The sequence below is a fragment of the Periophthalmus magnuspinnatus genome, chromosome 14 (genome assembly GCF_009829125.3).
Source record: "Periophthalmus magnuspinnatus isolate fPerMag1 chromosome 14, fPerMag1.2.pri, whole genome shotgun sequence".
Lineage (NCBI taxonomy): Eukaryota > Metazoa > Chordata > Actinopteri > Gobiiformes > Gobiidae > Periophthalmus > Periophthalmus magnuspinnatus.
The window spans coordinates 24,619,930-24,642,880 of NC_047139.1; the positions used below are offsets into that span (position 1 = coordinate 24,619,930).

The 22,951-nt window shown below is 39.2% G+C and overlaps 1 protein-coding gene across 2 annotated transcripts in view; it reads right to left on the minus strand.

The window, feature by feature from the left end:
• abr (ABR activator of RhoGEF and GTPase) overlaps nt 1-22,951 on the minus strand; it is a 124,975-nt gene that overhangs the window by 89,511 nt on the left and 12,513 nt on the right. Inside the window, exon 1 of one of the 2 annotated variants that reach the window (XM_033977866.2) lies at nt 18,432-18,507. The exons of the other annotated variant lie outside the window; for it this stretch is intronic. Within the exon in view, the coding sequence (XP_033833757.1) occupies nt 18,432-18,492 (61 nt within the window). The 5' untranslated portion in view covers nt 18,493-18,507. Of the gene's footprint in view, nt 1-18,431; nt 18,508-22,951 lie in introns of those variants that run through there. 2 annotated transcript variants of the gene reach the window in all.

Genomic DNA, 22,951 nt, shown 5'->3' on the forward strand with positions numbered 1-22,951 from the left:
TGATGCACATGTTCAAAATATTTCTTTGATAGTTTGTCAAATGGGCCCCATGTAGCTTCTATTTAAGGATATTTGTTTAACATGTGGGTTATATTTAGAGCCTAGTTGTAGATAGATTTGAGAAAAAACTAAATTGCTACCAGAATGGTCTTGATCTAGATGGTAAATGGTAAATGGTCACGCTTTACATCAAGGAACCACTCACCCATTCACACACACATTCATACACCAGTGAACACAGACACTGGGGGGTGAGATGGGTTAAGTGTCTCGCCCAAGGACACAACATTAGCATTCATCTGTGAGAGCTGGAAACGCACCACCAACCTGTGAGTCAGTGGATCTGACCTACTGAACTACTGTCGTCCCTGTATCTGTATCTGAACTACTATAAGACAACATAGCAGTATCGATGAAACAATGACTTTTTACTGAAAATGTCATACAATCTTCTTTTAATAGTGTATTATTGTGTCATCAAACTCAGTAGCTTGTATAAACTCAGTAGTATCACATTCCTTAGTGTTAAAATAGCGTTTGACATGATAGTATTGTGACAACACTAGTGGATGGGTGTGCATTGGGGGGCATGAAGCCGCCCTGGGTGCCGCCCCTGCTCGTCAACATCACACACACTCAGCCTCTGCAGCGGTTTAACTGTGCTGCTTTGTGCATCCACGTGGAGCAGGGCCAGACTGCGCACAATGGTGTGTAGCCTCACCTGAACGATTGTGTACACGGGGCTCTCTGAATCATCTAATAGCAGACTAGACCTTTCCCAGTGATGTGTGTAATACATCAGAGTACTCACATGTGAACTGAGCAGCTATAGACAGACAGGGACATCCATCACCTCTACACATCACTGACGAAGAAGAAATGCCAACATTCACATGCTACAGTTGACAGTACAAGTGTTAGTACGGAGGTCATGTTTTTAAATCTATTATATTGACACCTTTGAACCCACGTTTTTAAAAAATGGATCAGTAGTGACAAACAGGATTAAACAAAACAACAGTGACAGCAGCGACTCAGCACATAAACCACGACTGACCTCCAGAGAGATGACTCAGCGCTGGGTGAGTCGATGCCACTGTTCACACAGAAGAATAGATTATCAATGGAGATGCTCAAGTGGGACAAGGCCAAAAAAATAAACAAATATATTTATATAGTGTAAGTAGTAAATGTAATATAATAAGAAACGATTTGCAATTAAAAACAGTATATAATTGCTGATTAGTGGCGTTTAGGTTGTAAAATGTAATGATGTCATACTCCCAGGTGGCGGGGACAACATCACATTTGAACAATATTACTTTTAGCTGTTCTCCATCTGTATTAAATATGATTGATCTATAAAATGGTGTGATGTCTGCTTATTTCAGGCATTGAAGTTACAGCCATACGTTTTGCATCCACTCCTCATGTGTCAGTAGATGGACAGTGCATGGGACAGTTCTTGTTTTTCCTTCATGTTAGTGAGCAGTAACTATGAAAGTTTTTTGGTGTTTGCTTTTGCTTTGGGGAGTTTGTTTTGTTAAATTAAATATGTTATTGCACTGTCAATATCATGAATGTGTCAGCTGTAAGACTTTGGCTCGAGGTGCGACAAAGGGAGTGGTGTCCAGACTCATAAAAAAAATACAGACATCATTTTGAACTTACCAGGCAACTATTTCAACAGCAACTCTCAACAGCAGTATAAATATAACACGTTTAAAAGGAACATTCGAGACCTATTCTTTGCTTTTAGCTTTTGGCAATTCCACCGTTTCAAGTTGTTGCTGCAGTTTGTGGATTCAGCCAGGGACTTGCGTGGCCTTGCTCAGCACATTTCTTGTTTCTTTTTTGGAGGAGGGGGATTACATCATACCCTGCAGCCGCAAACACTGGCATTTAAAGAAACAGCTCTGTACATTTACAGTATCCAGAGTTACGTACAAAGACCCAGACAACATAGTAACATTATATGAGCCAAGGCTGTTATGCACCTCCAGCTTTGTTCTGGGACATAATTAAACCACGGAACATGTTTGTACTTGTTTAATATTCAGCTGTCTACTGTACTGTGGAGATGACAGGCTTTTCCTTTTACTGTCAGCTGGGATACAGGCATCAGATCGCATTCTCTGAGGATGTGAAAGAAAAGCAAATGAAGTTTAAAATGTGTTGTATAACTTCACTATAGCTACAATAACAATACCTAACAATATGTGCCAACTCTGGATGGTAAATGGTCACATTTTTAAATCGCGCTTTTCCACCTTCAAGGCATTCACAGAGCTTTACATCAAGGAACCACTCACGCATTCACACGCACCTGCACACACCAATGTACGTAGACACAGAGGGCGAGGTGGGTTAATTGTCTCGCTCCTGGACACAATGACAGCTTTCATCTGTGGGAGCAGGAATTGCACCGCCAACCTGTTGGTCAGTGGCTCTGATCGCTCTACCAATTAGTTTTATGTCAAGAGTAAAGTTTTAGTTGTTTAGCCAGTGCCTCAGTTGTGTCCTAACTTGTCTTAACTTTTCCTCCAAAAAAGAAAAACAGGTTGTAGCCTTGCAAAGTCCTGAGTGTCTGACAGCCTCTACATCACCTGCTCGATTGCCATTTTACAAATACGTCTTAGAAAAATCGAGTGCTAACAGCTTTCTTGTTTTAGATTATGTTAAAATAGATGCTGCTGTATTCTCTAGTCTAATCAATATGATGGGTTTATTTATGGTCATTGGTCATAACTCATCAAGGTTTCAGAAAAGGATTATTACAGTCAATATTTTCCACAAGAGTCACCAATTAATCAAAGTCAAGTTTTGTGCGAATTTTGCTTGTCACCCCAAAGAGAAAAACAGTTTGTAGCACTGTGGAGCCCTGAGTGTCTGACAGCCTCTACATCACCTGCTCAACACTCTGACAGCTCCATTGTACAACGCTGTGTACTCTGTTTTAACATGTCCCTCGTGCTGCCATCATCAATCTGCAGCGACGCAGGGGAAATTAGAGCGTTCATTATTATGAGGGTCTATCTTTATGGCTCAGAGGGGGATTCTCTTTGTTAAAGGAGTCTGGGCAGCTCGGACGTGGCACAGTACTACACCGACAATAGGGACAAAGGTCAGGTGTTTTGTAGAGGTGTAATTAATGAGTTAGACCGGAGCAAATCATAGGGACCACAACATGGAGGATGTGGTAGAAGTACAGATGCACCAAAAATTTCTGTTGCAATGCCTATATTTTGTATTTACGTATTTGAAAAAGTAACGTATAATATTAATAATTATTCTTCAGGTAAATGTAGAACAAATAAAAGTTTACACATGGGGCATTCTAGGTCATCAATATCTTAATAAATTAATTATTTGGTTAACGCTGAACCGAAGTTGTACCTACTTACTTACTGCTTTAGATCATAGCTAAAGTTTAAAGTAAGGATTAAAACAAAAGAAAACAGTGTGTTTTTTATGGACTTTTCCCAGTCCACTCTATTTTAAAAGATCTGTCAAAAATACTACACAAAGAACTGCAAGTGTCAAGAACATTTCAGCTAAGTAACAATTGTGGTCTTCTGTCCCATTTGAAAGCACACCTTTTCAGATCCAAGCTTTTACATTGTCAGGAGCATTTCAGTTGAACTCATTTGAAAATCTAATGGTTTCTGTCTGAGCAGAATGTGCAGTGACAAAGCCTTCCCGTGTGTGCTCAGGTCTCCTAATGCCCTGTGACCTGTGATCAATGCAGCTTAGTGCAGATCAATATGGAGACATGTCCACCTGCTTCACATCCACAAAATATGTGAGTTAGAGACCAGGGCGCGGGCACCCACCAGGAGATGTTTACACAGGAGACTTGGACTGAGGTAATCTAGACTATAATATGGAAGTAAAGAGTGAATTGTGACGTTTTAAGGAAGGCCTTAAGTTAAGATTTTGGTATTTCTATGGAAACTTTCTCCATGAAAGCAAATACGCTTACTGTGGAAAATTATAGCCAAAGGAACAACATTTCCATGAAGACAAACCAAAAAAAAGGCCAACCTCTAGGCCAAGTCAGGTTTGTGGAGAGGCAATCCTTGTCACAGACAAGAACGCATGTTTTTCTATGTTTTTCAGAAACATGCTTTTATTTTAGTCTGTTACTTGGCTAAAGAGTGGGTGGTGCAGTGGGGCTTTAACATTAACTAAAATTGGCATTTTGAAGATGTAGATTACTATATAGAGAAAAACAAAACAGCAACAAAAACAGTTAATTGAAAATAAAAAAAATAAAATAAACATTATAAAATCTCAAACAACTAGATAAGGTGAAATTTCTGCACTGTTTCTTCTTAAATTACATTAATATTTTTTCCTCTGAAGGTTCCATGGTACGTGCGTGCCTTCCACTACAGCACACATCAGTATGATCCCACATTGGCCTTGACATTACAGTGATGCAAAATAATGTGATAACTAAACCCAAGTGGAGCTGCAGTACAGAAGGTCTTTAGCCTTTGCGTTCAGTTCTGGCCTTTGTCTCCTGTTTCCAGCTCCAGCCTTGATCAAGATGATAATGGGATTCTTGTATTCAGCAAACTAAGCCAAGCTGCAGGACAGGAAGTCAGTAGAGCGCACTTTAAAGGTCACTCAACAGCAGGACTCACACATGTTGGAGAGAGGAAGAGGAAGTACACAAGGCTCTGGATTTGCACTTTAATGGACACACTTCAGTAATTTAAAGGCTAAATCATCTCAAAGCTACTTTGACTCACATCAGTCACAAGGGCTAATCCAGGTTTCCAATCCATTTTAGACCCTTTATTTACTGTCATTTGAATTGACTTAAACATTTGCAGTAGTGCATTTGCCAATACCAGATTTTTTTAAATATTTATTTTATATACATTTCTGAGGTGCCCATTTCTGTGTCAATGTGTCATTCAGTGTTTGTCCTAAAAATTCAATTGGCAAGTATCAGACCATTTTAACTTTAACTAAAAAGGAAATGTTAACATGATAAATATTCACCAGCACCAGAAAATACTGCTCCAGCTTTCATTAACTGAACTTAGAGTCGATTTAGCAAACTTGAGTCTTTTCGGACATCCTGAATGAAAAAGAGCTCAGTGAAGCACTGCACCAGCTGGATGATAAATCCCAACCGTTTCAGCTCAGATGAATACCAACGCTCCATCAGCTGCATATCTACACGTGCCATATGCCTCACGGCCACAGCAGATAAGGACCCCCCCATGGCTCTGAGCGTGAATCAGTGCAGCCCTTCTCCCCCAAAACGCCAAACCAACCAATGTTACTATGGCAACCAGTCACCATACATCATAATTAGCTGCTTTAAATCCCCAAGGCTTGTGATGGTTGGTTACATCCCGCTGCATATACAAATTGAGACAAGACTATCAGACGTGAAACTCACCAAAAACATGCGCGGACATAGTAAGACAATGGAGAGGTATTGTTACGCAATTTTCAGATTAGGTTAAAAATTTAGCCTGGGAATTCACATGATGTACTTCCACCACGATGAGACAAGTTGGACAAAATAAACCTGCGGGAAACACTGGATTTCCAGAGAGACTGCAGTGGAACAAGCAATACATATTTTAATCGGATCAGATCATTTTCAGAGTATATGTCACTTATTGCGTTTACTGATTAGAAAAGCCCTGATTACAGATTAAACACAGTCACACTACAATTTGGTGTCATCATAATACTAACACAAGACTAATTTAAAACTGTGAATGGGATTTTTTTTTTTTTTTTAGAATAGGTACTTGCTCAGCTGAGTATCTAGTTTCAGTTTTAGTACGACAAACCTACTACAAGCATAAAGTACCATTTGTATTAGACTTTGAGGAGCTACTTAGTCTCTGGACACTGGACGTCACCCAACCAGCTGTACAGACAATCCCTCTACTACCTGTGTTACTTCATAATGTTCTAGCTACATTCATCACCCACACACTTCTGTTGTAAGCCCCTGCAGTACAGAACGTGGGCACTGTACACTGTGTTCAGTCATGTGCTAATGGAAAGTCTATCAAAGCGTGCAGAGAAACAGAAGAGCCCAGATGAGCGAAGCTATTAAAATTCAAGCTTCTATCGACGGCCCTCGGGATGGGGGAGCCAGCGAGTACTGCCACATACGGTCTGTGTACAACCCTCTTCACCTACTATGGAATTTGATAGGGAAGTCAAATGTGGGCTATGGCCTGGGTTTATAGGTCAGGAAGTTACAAATTAATAAAACAGTAATGCTAAGTTGCTTCCAAAAATGAAGTTAGTGACATGGAAAAAAATGGGACACATAATCATAGCTCAAATAAGTGGGTCTGTCTAATTGGTGGCATGGTCCAGAAATACAAGAGAAGGAAATGTCAACAAATGATAGCATCCCTGAACTAAAAAATCTGTAGTTTGTGTATAGTATAAGTATATATTGACAGATTACAACTTCCTGTTTATCCATAGGTCACAGCATGATGAAATATGAGGACTGTTGCCATAGCTTTTAACAGTTTAGAACAAAATACTACATCTTTTAGCACCATTTTGAATACATTATGACAACTGCTAATTTATCCCCACCCTGAAACCCATGGATATGACATTTTGGCCAAGACATGCTTCTATTTTTGGCTATTTATGAGCTATTGACAAAACTATTGAACGCGGCAGTCAATTGATTTAACTAAATTTCAGCCTTGTTTAGACAGCTCGACAAACACCCCACAAATAGCCCTGCAGCCTGTCCCTGCTTTTAAACACTTGATGAATAAATCCTTTGCCAGACCTTGCAGCCTCTCAAGCCAAAGTTTATTTTCAGATATTTCGATCGGCCGAGACATTGTAAAGAGCCACAGGAGAGATAAGTGCGAGGAAAGGGAAACAGCGTGAGGGCTGATAAACTCTACGGACAACAGCAAGGCCGGGGAACACAAACAGTACAGGGACCTTCAGATATCAGAGCCTTGATTACAAGTTCATCTACTAAAGGTCACACTTAAGAGGGGAATGTAAAGTGGACAGTGATTTAATGTCCTGGCCTTAGCCTCGGACAGAAGGTTCAAGCTCTTAAAGATATAAACATTACATAACACTACGTTTCAGCATGTTTTTCATCCCGTGTTTCGGATTACACCTTTCTATTTTTTATGATAGCAAAATTCAGATTATATTCCTGTAAATATAAATGTCTTGCTTGAGGCAGTAGTAAGTAGTAAGGCCCAAAACAACACCATAAAACTTCAAGAAGACCTATTGTGCTTGTGTCTGCTATACAATTATAATCGATGACACACGTGGATAATTATGTTTTAATTTGTACATTTTAAATTGCAATATTCAGTTAAAAGGACATAATAAAAGAAACAAGTCTACTGATTCAACCACGCAAGAAAAATGAGGTGCCCAATGGCAGCTCACGTCGCTGTAAACGCCATCAGAGCAAAGAGCCGTGTAGCTCCTCCTATGGATAGCTGTAGATCGCACTAGGGAGCAGCGGAATAATTTTTTTTCTTTTACCAAAATGACTACACAATGCTGCCAAATCCTACATGAATCACTGATTAACAAAAATAAAATTGGACAACAAAGTAAGTACAGAGAAGTGGGCGTATGTCGATGGAGGTCAAAACGACTGATCGGCAATATGGAGCCTTGAAAATAAGCGATTAAAGATTTCTCAAACACGCACAAATCACTCCAAATACTTCAACTTCAAAACGGTAAAACTTCAAGAGGGTAAATGAGAAGGTGAAACAAGATGGTTAGAAGTCAATTTGCATAATAAGTCTGCTTTAGTGAATCACACATTGTCCATAACACATGTAACTTCTTCTATCTTTGTCATCATGAAGCTGAATTTCTCTCGGCCATAACTTTCTTCAAAGATATTACACATAGTCTCTTACTCTAAGGGCTGGGCAATATTGATTAAAAAACATCAATTTTCTTATCCTTATTGATGATTTTTCCACACATTTCCTGAAGATAAACATAATAAACATTAAATCAGTGCCACTTACCACAAAAAGCAGTCCCATTTCTTACCGGATCACTACCATCACATGCATTTGCTGACAGAGAATTGGCTGTAGACCTTAATTAAAGGCCCAAGCATACCACTGACAATTAGAGATGACTGAATCACAATCTCCATTCAGATTTCATTAACTGCAGCGTCCCGTTAATGTGCTTTGCTACCGGAAGATGGTATTTGATATATGTTACATACCCAAGTGATTAGCATAAACAACTTAAAATATAATTATTCTGTAGTTCAGCAAAATCTCAATTAAACTGTCCTTATTGACCTTACTCTGCCCCGCCCACTTCTGCGTCTAAATGCTCCAAACCACACTTTCTTTGTGGTGGCACTAGTTAAGCAGGAATCCCATTCATTTCAATAAAGAATTTGAGAAAAGCTTTTCCGCTAAAATATGACATTAAGTAGGTTGATTTGTGTAAAAAGTTTTATAGTCATGTGACCAACAATTCAACAATGCACCGATTCTCTGGGAGCCTTTAAAACAGCTCTGTAGTCCCTATAGAAATAATTTACTGGCAAGATTGGCAGCTCCGTGCAAAAATAATACAGCGCAAATGACAATGGCAGCGCCCACGGCAACTCCCAGAATAAGGCGAATAGTAGAGATAGATTTCCATACTTTTTAGCACATGAGCTATCTGCTTTAAATCTCCAGCACAGGCCGATATTTTGTTTTGGCCGACCTGCTGCCAAAAGAATCCACATGAAGCTCAATTTTAACACTTCAGTGTACAAAACGTGACTACACAGTTCTCTTTCAACTCTGTCGTAAAAAAGGGGCTGTGGTTGAGTAAATTTAAATTATATAATTTAGGGGGAAATAACCAAAATCAGCCTCACATATCGGCCAAAATATATGGGTTGTGCTGGATTCTGGATCGATATCGGCCATGAAAACTCTCTAGTGAATAGATAACAATAAAAGGCTAAAGTGAAAAATGACTGTTGTCTGCTCCTCATTGGTCTTTGTCAGACTTGAAATAGCAGCACTCGCTTTGACCCCTGTGGAAAGACGACTTACTGAGAGGAGTAAGGCAACACTTACCGATACCATAAATCTTTAATGGATACGTGACCACATGCTAATAAACATACTACGACACTCAATCAAAAGCAAAGCAGGTAATGTGAGGTTTGTAAGAGTAAAAACTCTAAATATTTCACAAAAAAGGTGAGCATATTTGAGTATAGTAGTACAAGTTTGCAGGGGTTGTACAATTAATCGCATTTTAATCAAGATCAGGAGCAAGGTTCAGTTCATTTTGTTGTTGTTTTTAATAGATAGGTCCACAGCCACTGTCAGTAAAAGTATGCGGGTTGGAGCAGAGTGCAGACTTTGTAATTATTGCCATTTAACACAAAAATATGCAAACTTCAAGTCAGACAATTATAGTCAGAAAAACAATATTTGAAAGTCATTTTTACTTATTAAAATAAAAATCCAAAATTTAATATGAGGGAAAAAATTGTGATGTATTTTTCCCAGCCCTACTATGCTCTGATTCATGTTCAGTTGTAAGTTCACCTAAATATGTCCGAATGACGGGTGACTTCTCCAGTGCATGCATCCATCCACCCTTTCAGCCCATTATTGCCTCCTCTCTTCCTCCTCGTGTCTCCCCCTTTCACTCAACCCCTCTTTTTCTACCTCCTCTCTTCCGCTCGACTAACCTGAATGCTTAATCGCAGCCTTCCGGGACTCATGTAAACACGCCAGGAGCGCTATTGGCCAGGGCGGTGGTGTTACTGCAATCCGATTGGCTGCGGGGAAAGGGGGACATGGATGGCAGAGGTAGAAGATGTTGTTGGTAACCAGCCCCCATAAGGACAGTCTATAGTAAGATCGTAGTCATTTTAGCCCTAAGGAGATGATCCCCAAAGACACAGAGTTACCCAGACATGTGACACACCCTCTCACATCAAGCACAACAAAGGGCCAAACACTGCCCACGTGAACACAGAAGGAATCAGGTTCATTCTGCTGTTTGAGGTTTCCCCGCTCAGCTGTAACAAGAGATTTTTATCTTTTACAAACTGACCAATCAGGCTCAGTCACAGCTCTGTGCAGCTCCCATTCATAATTTCTTCATTTCTATGCAAACCGTGATGGCTGTACTACATATTAGTCATGCAGATGGCCAGACATGTCAAGGGAAATGATCTTCTGTAATATTCATCATTATCTGCGCAGAATAAATTGAGAGGACAAAAATGTTGTTTTAGTTGCACAGATGCTCTCGACATTTTTCAAAACAGATATTAATGATGTTTTGTGGACATATGCCAAATCCTCTTTTTAGTCCTTTAGATGCATTTTGTTGAATAACTGAGGTGTCAAGAAGTATCAAAAAGTGCATTTTAATTTAATTTAGTTCTAAAAATAATAAATACAGATTGTGATTTAGTACAATTATAGCTAAAATTATTATTATTATTTAAGATCAAACTTATTTAATTTGTACAAAAAGAGTGTATAACATAAGAAGAATCAACAGACAAAAAACATGCGCCTACTTTACATTAGCATAGTTTATTTTTGTATTTATTAAGCGCTCACATATCTGATCTATTGCACTTCCATTGGTGGATGTCACCTTTTGTCCACAAAGCTCTGGTCTTGTCTGGTCTGGTCCCGTTGCCATGTGTCAAACAGCCACAACAATACACTCAGCTGAGCTAAGAGGCACATCTATTATTTATGTGGTTGTCACTGGATGAACCCGAGTGGTCTGGGTGAACCGGGAGCTTTACCCCAGCAGAGATGAACAAACCGCTAACTTAAAGTGCTGAGAGCCGCTGTCAAATGCTCCTCTGTAACACACCAAAGGGATGGACAAACTTGCCTGGAGCCAAGCGACGTAAATCAGGTTTCGGCATTAATGTAAATTGGACTGGGGAATAAAACAAATAAATGAATCATAATTACTTTCTTTGTCTCTGCTTATGATTCATTGCACAGGCCTATATGTGAATGCAGTTTTACTCCAGCTGCAGGGAATCTAATTGTGCACCACACTTGGCATAAAGTGTAAGGCTAAACTAAGGCTAAGCTAATTTGTTGTATTACGGCTCTATAGCAAACCTTCCCAAATAGTGACGTTTATATAACAAGCACATATAGGTCCTAAGCATATTAAATATTTCCTAGCCATCTCATATATTCTGGCCATTACTGAAGGTAGACTATCCTATTCAACTTCACACAGCTTTAAGCTCCCATGTTGTTTGTGGTTAAGGTTAGTGAATTCGTAGAGGTTTTGCCCATTGATCCGAAGCTTGGTGTTTCAAATCCAGCTATAGACATAAACATCATTGATAGAGCGGTCAGATCCACTGACTCATACTTTGGCGGTGCGATTTAAGCTTCCACAAATGAATACTGTCGTTGTGTCCTTGGGCAAGGCACTTAACCCATCTCGTCCCCAGTGTCAATGTAGAACGGTGTGCGTGAATGAGTGAGGGGTTCCTTGATGTAAAGCGCTTTGAGTAACTAGAAGGTAGAAAAGCGCTCTATACAAATGTGACGATTTACACATTTTTACCAGGGTGTGGTTATGGGTTTACATTTACATTTAAAATATATTTTAAATGTGAGACAACAGGTCTGCAGGAAAATAGCTGGAAATCTAGAGCCCGTGGAAGCAAGCAAGAAGAAAAAGTAAGAAGCATGAATCACATCTCATGAAAACCACCACAAAACAGTTTATCGTCAACATACGGCGTGTTACATAAGTGTGGATCTCTCTGTATCCAAATGGGAGAAGATGCTAGCGCTAACAGGAGGAAGAGCCTGGCATGTTAGAAGCAGCTAGCTCCTCTGCTCCTCGGCATTACATAACTACAGTGCTTTCAGCTGACTCAGGCACTTGCTCTACTCTCGACGCACGTGAGTGGTCTTTTTAATGTTTGTTTCTATAGCGACGCACAGGAAGACATGGCTTCTATTGATCAGGATAATGGAGAGGCTTGTTCAGGGCAAGATTCGATAGGTGATGGTTCAGATCATTAAATTAGACAATTCTCTAGTTAATTTAAATGCACAGTGTATCATCCGTGAACATATCACTTTCACAATCGGATTAGGCTGTGGGAACGCCTTTGCTTGTCCTTGCTATGATCTGAGGAAAGTTACTTAGGCAAGATATCGAGCTCTGTATGAGATCAATTTTACAGCGTGAATATGACGTGTTAGATTATTGTTTGATTTCTTTGAAGGACAAAACAAATGGTAAAAGGTCCGCCACCTGCTTGTTTCCATGGAGACGTTATTGCTTTACCTTAGGTGTTCCACAGTTTGGCATTTAACAATTAGACAGGTTTTCCATTCGTGTGAGCTGGTTACCTCTCAAAAAAATCTGACCTGCATCTTGTGGCGTTACCAGTTTGTTTCCATGGAGATACACACTTTTAATGCCATGCTGTGGAACTTTTTATGCAACATAACAACATTTCCATGGAGAGAAGCAGGTGGCAGACCCTGTAATTGAAGAGGTACATAGTGCAATTTTAATACCATACGTAGTAATCTATGGGGTTTTAATTAGAGTGCAAATAATTTAATAATTTGCACAATAGTATTTTTTTTATTTTAAAAAGTAAGGCATAGAAAGGCTACTGTCAAATCATTAATTTAAAAACACCATGTTGTATTATTTTTTAAATGTTCTTTAGTGAATACACACTCTTGTATTTTTCAGCGCTGTACATATTGATATTATCTTGTGTGTGTTAATCTGTAAAATTCTGAATGAGCAATAAAAGTGTTTGAAAACTTCACCAGATCCGATTGCACTAGACTAAACAGCTTATAATGGGCTGGATGTCTGCGCTCTTGGCAGGAAGCAGGAAGTCGATGAAAAAGGTTGTGGAGGGTGTGAAATGAGACAACCTGGGCTGAATTAAAATCCCCTGCTACATTTCACCGGGAAGCTGTCCAGAATCACACTGCTGCAAACTGTTGTTCACTGAAGCTCCCCATGTGACAGTCAGCTAACAGCGAACATTAAACACTTAAAGACAGAACTGGGACTGGAGAAAGAGAGACTGCCACAGGAACAAAGCTCCAGTTTGGGTTGGGATGTCTCTTATGCATGTTTTATAATCATCATTGTTCTTACGTTTTATATAAAAGACGATTGGGCCAAGTTTGAGTAAATATCTAATTGCAATTATTCTGACAAGCTTTGGAATTGGTTTAGCGTTTTATGTTTTAATAATAGATTTTGCTATAGTTCACATTTTAAGTGTGCCCAAAAATATTGACAAAAAGACTGAAAAATGAACTGACAGACTAATATGAGAATCACATTTCAAAACATGTTCAAGAGCTAAAAACAATATATTTTGTTTTCTAGAGAAATTGATGGTACTTCAAAACTGCAGCCTTTGTGGTTTGTTAATTGTGTGCATTTAAATTGCGATTTCGATTCAACTCCGTATAATCTTGCGGCTCAACCAAACAAACAAAAAATTCTATAATGAAAATGTCTTTCCAACACAACCACTAATTATAAGAACAGGTTCTAGAGCAATAACCAACCTGAAACTCATTTACGTCTGATCTAATAGCCCAATTAAAAGCGGTAAAATTGCGACATAATTAGCAAAAACCCAAATTGTACAAATTGCCTTTGTTATCAAACACTGCAGTTTTCCAGCACACAGTATTCAGTGCTGTTAATGTGAGATTTTAATGCTCTTAGAGGCTCAAAATTCAACCCATCCCTGCAGTAATCCAGATTAGAAAATGTGTGAGTGGGACTTTGGCAGAGCAGAGATGCCACGAGCACATCAAAGTTAAATATTCTTACATAATCAAGCTTAGAACTTTTCTCATTTGGTACCACATGGCTTTTTCAAAAAGCTGGACAAATTTTGTTTTTTTGTTTTGTTTTGTTTTTTTCTAAATGGCAACTTGAGTGAGGATGAGTCACAGATCTAATCACAATCATAACAATTGTAATTAGATTTTTTTTTTTTTTTTCCCCCAAATTGTTCTGAAAGTATATGGAACTAAATAGAAATGTGTAAATTGATTGAGTGATGTTGCAAATGTAATCTGAGACAAGACAATAGGTTTGGAGCACTGAGAACAACAGTATGCTTATTGACTGTAATAAACTAAATACTCCATTACTGGACATTACTTACTCCTCTCTACTCTCTGACATAAAGCCAAAACATCACAATCACTTTCTTCCTGTTTAACTGTCTGAACTGTCCTTGTCCCAGTGACCTCAATGATACTGCTCTCGTGGGAGCACATGGACAATAGTGCCATGGAGCATCCTTCCCACTTGTTCAGGAGTTAAGGACGTGCCCTTTCTGCTTAACAAGCATCCATTAGGACAAACAGGATGCAATTACAGGCTGGTGCTGCGGTAGTAGTCACATGGTACAAGTGTGGGAAGGGAGTTACACAATATTAGAATATCAACATGGCGTGAGTCTGAGGCTGTAGCCTTAGTTTAGTCGATTAATCTGACGATGGTGTCATAGTTTATCAAATAAAATATATTGTTTAGTTTTAAGTTTTTATTGGCACAACGGCAGAAAGAAGAACGTATTGAGTTATCTAGCTGGAGTTTTAGGAGTGACTGGAGTAGACCTAACTCCTAACGCTATCGGCAGCATTCGGCAGCATTGCGTAGTCATTTTTGTACAAATTAAAAAGAAAATATGCTGCTCCACTGCGTGATCCATTGGAGGTGCTGTCTCCCATTGGGCACTGCAATTTTCCAACACAGATTTCAGAGGACTTGTTTCTTTTATTACGTTCTTTTAGATGAATATTGCGATTTAAAATTCTAATTATAACATACTGATACACGGGTGTCATAGATTATAGCTTTATAGCAGACACAAGCGTAATATGTCTTCTTTAAGAAACTATTAGTTCATTTTGAAATAAACCTTTGTTCAAGCTTTATTAAGGCTAATTGGGGTTTACTTATTATAAAGTGGTTCCCAAAATGTCTTTATCACAAAGTTCTTCCTCGACTGGGCCTGCATGAGTCACTGCTCTGGACTGAAAAATAAATCTGAAATGGTGGTTTCTGTGGTGAATGCAGTGGCACTTAACCAGTGCAGAGTAACAAGTAGAGCTCTCGTCGCTAACAAAAGCCCTGGTGTATTTTTATTTCCCAGGAGGCGATGAGAGGTCACGGTATTCAATATAGCCTCTTGAAAAGACCAATATGACAGGTGAACAAAACAGCAATGGCATTTTGGTTCTATACGTCAATGTAAGGTAGTGCTCAACAATGTGGGAAAAATATCAAATTGTGATTTTTCTGACAAGACTGTGGTTAGATCTGTGATTTATGTCTTAATAACAGGATTCTGTTCAAAGTTCACATTTTAAATCCAGAAAAAATGGCAAAAAGACTGACAAAACCATAGACAGTATAAAGAAGTGGCCTAAGGGAGTGTGATGTTCGGCTCCAGTCAAATGAAGCTCATCAAGGCCTGTGGTTATGGGGCAAATTTGGAGCAGAGTTCCATATTTGGAATTCTGAACGCTAGTATCATAGCAACCAAAGAGCCAATCCGGAGTGAGGCTGTTGAAGGCAATGCCGCTTTCGGCCTGCACCCTGGTTTAGCAGGGAGTGGGCAGTTAACAACACGGTCAATCTGTTGCTAACTCTAGCGGGAGCGACCTCGAGGAAAGAAGGCGCCTGATTTGTCTATTATTAATGTTAATATATTGATTTACGAACACTAAGCAATAATAGCTAAATCAAAATGCCAGGATCATGTAGAGCAGGTTAATACAAACATTTTAAGACCAAAATGATCGATGAGTCGATGGAGCCAGCCGCGCACTCATGATCACTTCCTAATTGTAATGCGGCAGTTAGCACATTAGCTATGTCTATTTATATACATATAGTCTATGCACAAACATACAAAATCGCATATTTTATACATTTAAACTACAGGGTTATTATTCATTTTTTTACTTTACTGCCTTTGCGATTGACTAAATGCATTCAAATTTCAATTGGAGTGCGATTAATCCTGCAGTTCTAAGGTGATCAAAAAGAAGATGTTTTAAGTGAGTTGCAATGTTAATCATCATCAGTCTCCTACAGTAGCTCTCTCACTCTAATGTGTAAAAGAGCATTCTGATTCATAAGATAATGCATTCAGCTCACAACAAGCCCAAATATAGACACATTAAAACACCGACCAAGTGCACGCTTCCAATAATAATCAACAAAGACATGCTGACTAAGTTTATCTGAGACTAATGCACAAGATAGGAATGGTATTCAAAATAAGTACACCGTTTTGATGTATCATTGTGTACTGTAATAACACTGTACTGTAAATAGAGTCACTTTGCAATTTTATTCATACCCAAGGAAAAGGCAATACGCATCAAATATTAATCATCTTGCAAATGTTAATAAACCCAAGCAGCTTCTACAGCGAAAGGAAAATGTGGAATGTTAAAATGGATGTTATGAAACCTTGGAAACGTTTAGGTCTTGCTCTTTGTCTGTTTGTTTGTCTGTTTGACTGTCGGTATATGGTCAGCTTTGGCGGCATTTTAGTATATTATGGAAAACAGACAACATTTCAGTATAATTTGACCTAAAAATAAGCAAATTCTGTGATAGTGGACGTCACATGCAGGTGATGATCTGCACACTGTACCTACTTTTCTGGCTTACTAAATCCACATCAAAAGACTATTTAATTTGTAAATCGCTCCACCGTGTCCCTCCTTTCCTCTCCCATTCAGTACCTCTCTGCAGATTAGAGCTTGGTAACGACACCACAAATCCCAAAAGGCGGTGTCGTGTCCTAAAAAGTCCCCAAACACACAAGCACAAAGCTGTCAGCAGTCAGTGCAGGAGTTTGTCAGCAGTTTCATATATCATGGGCTTCTTTTATTCAGTAGTTGTTCCATTCATGTAAACAGAGCTACACACTCTTACTAAAAACTTAATTACACTATGCGTTGTTAAGTTATTAGAAAGAAGAAAAAATAAATCATTGATGCATTTTGGATGTTGCTTATTGGTATTTTTTTACATTTTGAATTAAAAAAAACCCACCAAGTTATGATCAACCATTCAAACCATATTGTAGCGTTGTTCTTGCTTTCATGTCAATTTGTCGGCATAGCAACCAAGCAGTACCTTAACAACAACGCATAAACAACACATAAACAACACATAAATAAGAACAAAAAGGTGTTAAATTTGAGGTAAACACAAAAGATCCGATCATTACAACATGCTTTCCTGTGTAGCTGTGGTAGTGTTATAGCTTGGGAGATATGCAAAATTAGAATATCGACTATACTGTTTATAATATAATTAAATTTAAATAGCTGCAAAAAGAGTAGATTAAAAATACAGTATTTTCCGGACTATAAGTTGCACTTTTTTCATATTTTGGCCGGGGGTGCGACTTAGACTCAGATGTGAAATATATGTTTTTTCTTCATTATTATGTCTTTTTTGGCTGGTGCGACTTATACTCCGGTGCGACATTTACTCCGGAAAATACGGTACTGGACAATCTTTATAAAGGCAAATTCACTTTTTTGTGGTATTTGCACCTTATCAAAAAAACGCTGCATAATAACCTAAAAAATCAAGCGTTTCTCTCATATGCAAAGACCACTATATCAAAGTGGATTAAAAATTCAACATCAGGCAGCTTGTGTCCTCAATGAGATGGAACATGAAGTTCTACCTCCAGCTCTGGAGTATGACTCACAACCTCTGCTCCACATTTCTCCATGTTTCCCTCACTTCACTGTTAGGTTTGTCGATTAAAAGATTGTCATCATAGCTTCAGTCATCTCATATTTTCGAGGACTGAAACTTAAATAAATATAATGACTACACTTATGAATTAAACTAAATATTTAAAATGTGTTTACTAAATGTGCCAATATTTTTTGTGAAATTCTAAGCACTAAATGTAAGAAAGGAAAGAGCAGAAACTAGCTCAAAGTTTCACTCTTCAATCCTAGACCATAAACAAACTCAAAAGCCAAGGAAGACGTATTCACATGTCCGATGAAGCGATGCCATTCATTGTTATCTTTTTTCTGTTGAATGAATCAGCATGACATTGACTGAAACTAGACTAATAAGAAAAAGAATCAGCTGACAACATCTCGAGTAAAACTAAAAATTATGATTTGTGTAAAGCTAAAGCCAAATTACAATTTCTTGTTAAAAAAAAACAAAAAACACTGCCCCCAGTTCAGCTGAGTCTCTCCTCAACTACCAGAGCGCTAGAGCAGCTATGGAGGGGGGTCTTATTACGGACAGACACAGTGATGCAAAGCTAGTGGTAAAAGTATAGAAAAAGCCAGCACAGTTAAGTGAGTGTACATTAAGATACATACTGCTATAGAGTGTGTCGATCCAGGAGAGTCTGGGCAGGCCACGAGCACTCAGCGGTTCCATCCTCTATCTAAACTGCTATCTCCTTCTACCTCCCGTGATTCTTCTGCTCTTATCTGGCAACGTCCTGCGATCCACCGTCTATCCTCGATAACTGGTCAACATGTCGCGAGAAGAGGTGAAATAGGAAATGTGAAAAAGCAAAGCCAGGGGTCCAACAGGCAGAGGCAGAGCGCTGCAGGAGAGAGCGGTGTGGCGCGCGTGAGAGAAAACAACAGGCTGGAGACGAGCAGCGGCGACCGTTGCTAGGGGAAGAGAGAAGCACTCCCTCCATACACCCTCCTCTCGCTCTCTCGCTCTCTTGCGCTCTTTCGCTTACCCCTTTCTCTCTCCCTCGCCCGCTCACTTTCAGACGGAGGAATTCACAGAGCCATGTATAACGAGCCTGTCCAGAAAGACTTGTGTCAAATGTCAATTAGCTGCCAGATCTGCAGACCACTCCGTTTAATTTATGGAATATAATGAATAAATAATGTTTCAGTCAAAAACAATTGCCCCATTTCTGCTTTAGACACAGCTAGAGTTATGTCAAAACTGGAATTTTTATTCATTTGACAAGCATATTTTCCACAATAGTAGTAAACTTTATACTTCATTAACATGTGACTCCAAATGTAGAATTATACTTGGACCAAAAATGATGTCATAGAATTTAAATATTTATTGGAAAATTAGTTAAAAAATAACAATTTCAATGCACCATTATTCCTTTGAACCTAAAAAAAAAAAATGAATAAAGCCTCAGTCCAGTTGATTGTTGCGGTACTTTTTGTGTTGTGAGATGTGATACAGTCCTTGTTGTGTGATAGCAGCGGTGCATCAGGTCAATACTGCAACCGCATGTAACGATAGACCATATGTGAGGAGGACAGCCCCTCATTCACACTCTGGAGGTTTGAAGACAGAGGAGAGCCAGGTATACGTACATAATGAGTGTATTTCTGAGTGCATGCGAGATATTATAGGCTGTATGTATGCATTCAGCCCTGTAACAACTTTTGAAGTACATAGTGTTGCATAAAACTATACCAGTGACACAGGACGGAAGGACAATGGGAGCAAATCCTTTTACAAATGCATGAAATAAACATTAAGCTACATCAATGAATGAAACAGCAGTACTAGTTAGTATCTTAATAAATCAAAGAGATAATTTATTTGACCATCTATCAAAACAGATGGTACTTTAAAAAATAACCAAAGAATTCCCACTATTACACACGATAAGTATTGAGCCCAAAAACTATTGTCCCAGCAGACCTATGTGCATTTGAATAGTACATATGTGTTCAGAGTATGTGTATTGATCAACAGAAAACTGCAGCTGTACTCCTAGTGCCTCGTACAAATGGCGGATTACAGATTATTAAAAGAGTGATTTGCCCAATCAAATAAATTCAGTTTTTAAACCAAAGCAAAAACAGGCCTTATCCCAATTACGGCACAAAAAGCCCCTCGTGTTGCTGTAATTACCATCCCTCCACGAGTCTGAGGACTTTTAATGAGCGCAGCAGTTTGTTTTGCACACAGCTCTTTCTTAGTCCTCAGCCTTTTCATGGACACCCGCCTCTGTTTACGAACACGGGGCAATCAGAGCTGAGCGGGATGCCAGCGGCAACCGGGCCCACTCCTAAAACCCCGTAACCCCCTCCTCCTCCTCCTCTTCCTCCTCCCCTCTCGGGTCCTCCCTTCACAGCATGAGGCGGGGGAGAAGACGGAGAGGCTGAGATGCACAAGAAACTTCAATTAGGACACAAAGGCTGACAGGAGAGGGGCCCCCGCACCCCTCATCTCTGAACGCACCTCTGCACTCTCGGGCCCTGAGCAGCGCCCTTTGTCTGATACAAGTCTGTAATGTGCCAGCTGGAGGAAATGCATGAGCAGAGAAGGGGCAATGGGGAGTTCCTATAGCCAGGGGTCATGTGTGTGAATGCATTTGTGTATGTTAATGTGTGCCAAGATGATAATACCAAGCTGATACATTATAATCAAGTGACTGCTGCAATGGACTTCATTAGGACGAAATAAAAAGGGCAATTTAACACGTTAGCAATTCATGTCTTAGGGGTCTCTCACCATAAGGGACGATATTAGGCTTGGTATGAATTGCTGCACTGAATGTTGTATTAATAAGTCACAAATTATCAAAGATTTTATGTTTTTTACATTGGTTAAGAAGGTCACCAATGAAAATATATTGTTATCAGAAGAAGCACTAGTTGTTTTGCTTCCACTAGTCAAAGAGTTTTAGTAAAATTATATTCTCATAACAGGATCCCATTTGTGGTGCATCAGTACAGAATTTACCCCTGAACTACTGAGTCTCAAGTTCAAGTTCAGGTCTATATAGCTGTAGTCGACAAAACAAATCGTTGGTTAACTAAAGACTAAAGATGTGTGCTGTCAAAAGCTCTCAGAATTATTAGGACCTTGTGCAAAAACAATTAGACAAAGAAAACACAGCATCTACATAATTGAAAAGGCAGATTAAACTGTCAAGTGACTCCCAAAGCTCCAGGTAACTCACTCGGGGCTTCCTCTATTCTACTATTGTGCGAATAAATCCTTATAACCTAAATAAATAAACAACTTAAGACATTTTTGTATTATCTCTCTTCTCTAGTTTGATGTGGCATGACAGACTCCAGTTGCTGACAATAAGAAAAATAAACATTTAAACTACCTATCACTGTGCAGTTCTTTTGTTCTGAGAGATATTTAAATAAACAATGTTTTTCTTCAGGCCCCCCTTCACACAGGGGTCTACATTATGCAAATGAACATGCACCTGTCTTAGCCTAGTTGTGAGAGCAGGCTCCTCCCTCCTCTATCTGCCCCATCCTTCAGAGGCCAGGGCAAACAAAGAAGTTCTCCCACACTGCGTTGTACAAAAACACGTCAGGCGAGGAGCATCACCCCACCACAGATCAAATATTCATGTGTAGACAAGCTGTGAGGTAAAAGGGCCATTTAAACTCTGCCTGGGACATGGAGAAAACAATAGAACTGCACAATATAAAACACTCTGGGTTAATTGGTAAATAAACACCAATATGGGCAGTGATGAGAGCAATACTTCCAAGATCAAACCAGAGCACTGCATTCTGAACACTTGGAATACTTTCATGTTGAGCTGCACAGTGTAAACACGTGACGGAAGCTTAAAAAAACACTTTTTGCTTGTGATATTTTTATAAGAGAAAGAAAAACACAGATGTCTGGACTAAAAGAGCAGTGTTTTCTATATTTTTCAAAGCCTAAATTAGCTAATCAAATGCCACAGTGTATTCAGTCTGAAATTATTGTATGTGAATAGTGCACTTGCCAATCTCGTGATATATTGTGTACCAGTAACAGGCCGTTAAAGCAGGTGAAACAAAACGCTAACACATCCAGCACTTCATAAATGCTTTGTAAAGGTCACCATTCAGTACAGTGCTGCAGTCTGTGTTTGTGCTTTGTGTGTGAAAGAGAAAGAGAGAAAGAAACAGAGAGAGAAATTGAGGGAGGGAGGCAGATGAATACAGATAGCATCAGCAGCATTTTAAGCTATTATGATTCAAAAAGGTCTCTATATTAAAATTGGTTTTCTTAAGAAACAAGATGCATTATGCTTGGCCAATTCCAGAATAGATTTAGGTCACAATAGGTTAAAAAAAAAAACAGACTTGAAATAATCACATTTTACTCAAACAGTCAATTTTCCTCTTCAAAAGTCTGAGGCCCGTCCACTGTCTGTGCTCCACTGGCTGTGCATGGACCGCTCAATAATGACACACACTCTGATCATTGACCATCAGAGAAAACTGAACCTCCGATTAAAATTTGATTAATTGCACAGCCCGGTGTCAAGCTGCTGAAAATGGAGTGACCGCTACGGCAACAGCAGTACAAAGGCCAACAGCCAATCAAACATCAGCATCAGCTCCAGTGTCCCCCTCCCTTCCCCACTGACCTTAACCCCGAGGCTGGGGCACCACTTTAGGGAAGAGCCTGGTGGGACACATGGGGGGTGGGGGTCTGTTGATAGCACTAATTTCGCTCATGGTAGTGCTCCATCTCTCCAGGCCAATGGGCGACCACACAGGAAGGACAGATTTAGTCATATGATAGCTACTAGAAACAGCTGATACGTTGATTATAACAGACAAATAACTAGTTTCGAGTACAAATCCAAAATCCATAATTGTTTAAAATGCAGTTAATTCATACTTATAGCTTACATATGTGAAATTTATAACAAAACAACCCACCACAGACCTTTATAGTAACATGTTTATTAGTTACTATACATTACGTAACCTATAGATTAATATATACATTGTTGACTTTGCTTTGCCAACAGATATAAATGACATTCTTGGCCTTCAGTGAGTTTGTGTTCCTTCTGCTGGCACCTCAAGCTCGCTCTAAACACTATACACATGCAAATTTATACAATAGGGTGCCTTATGGAAATCAA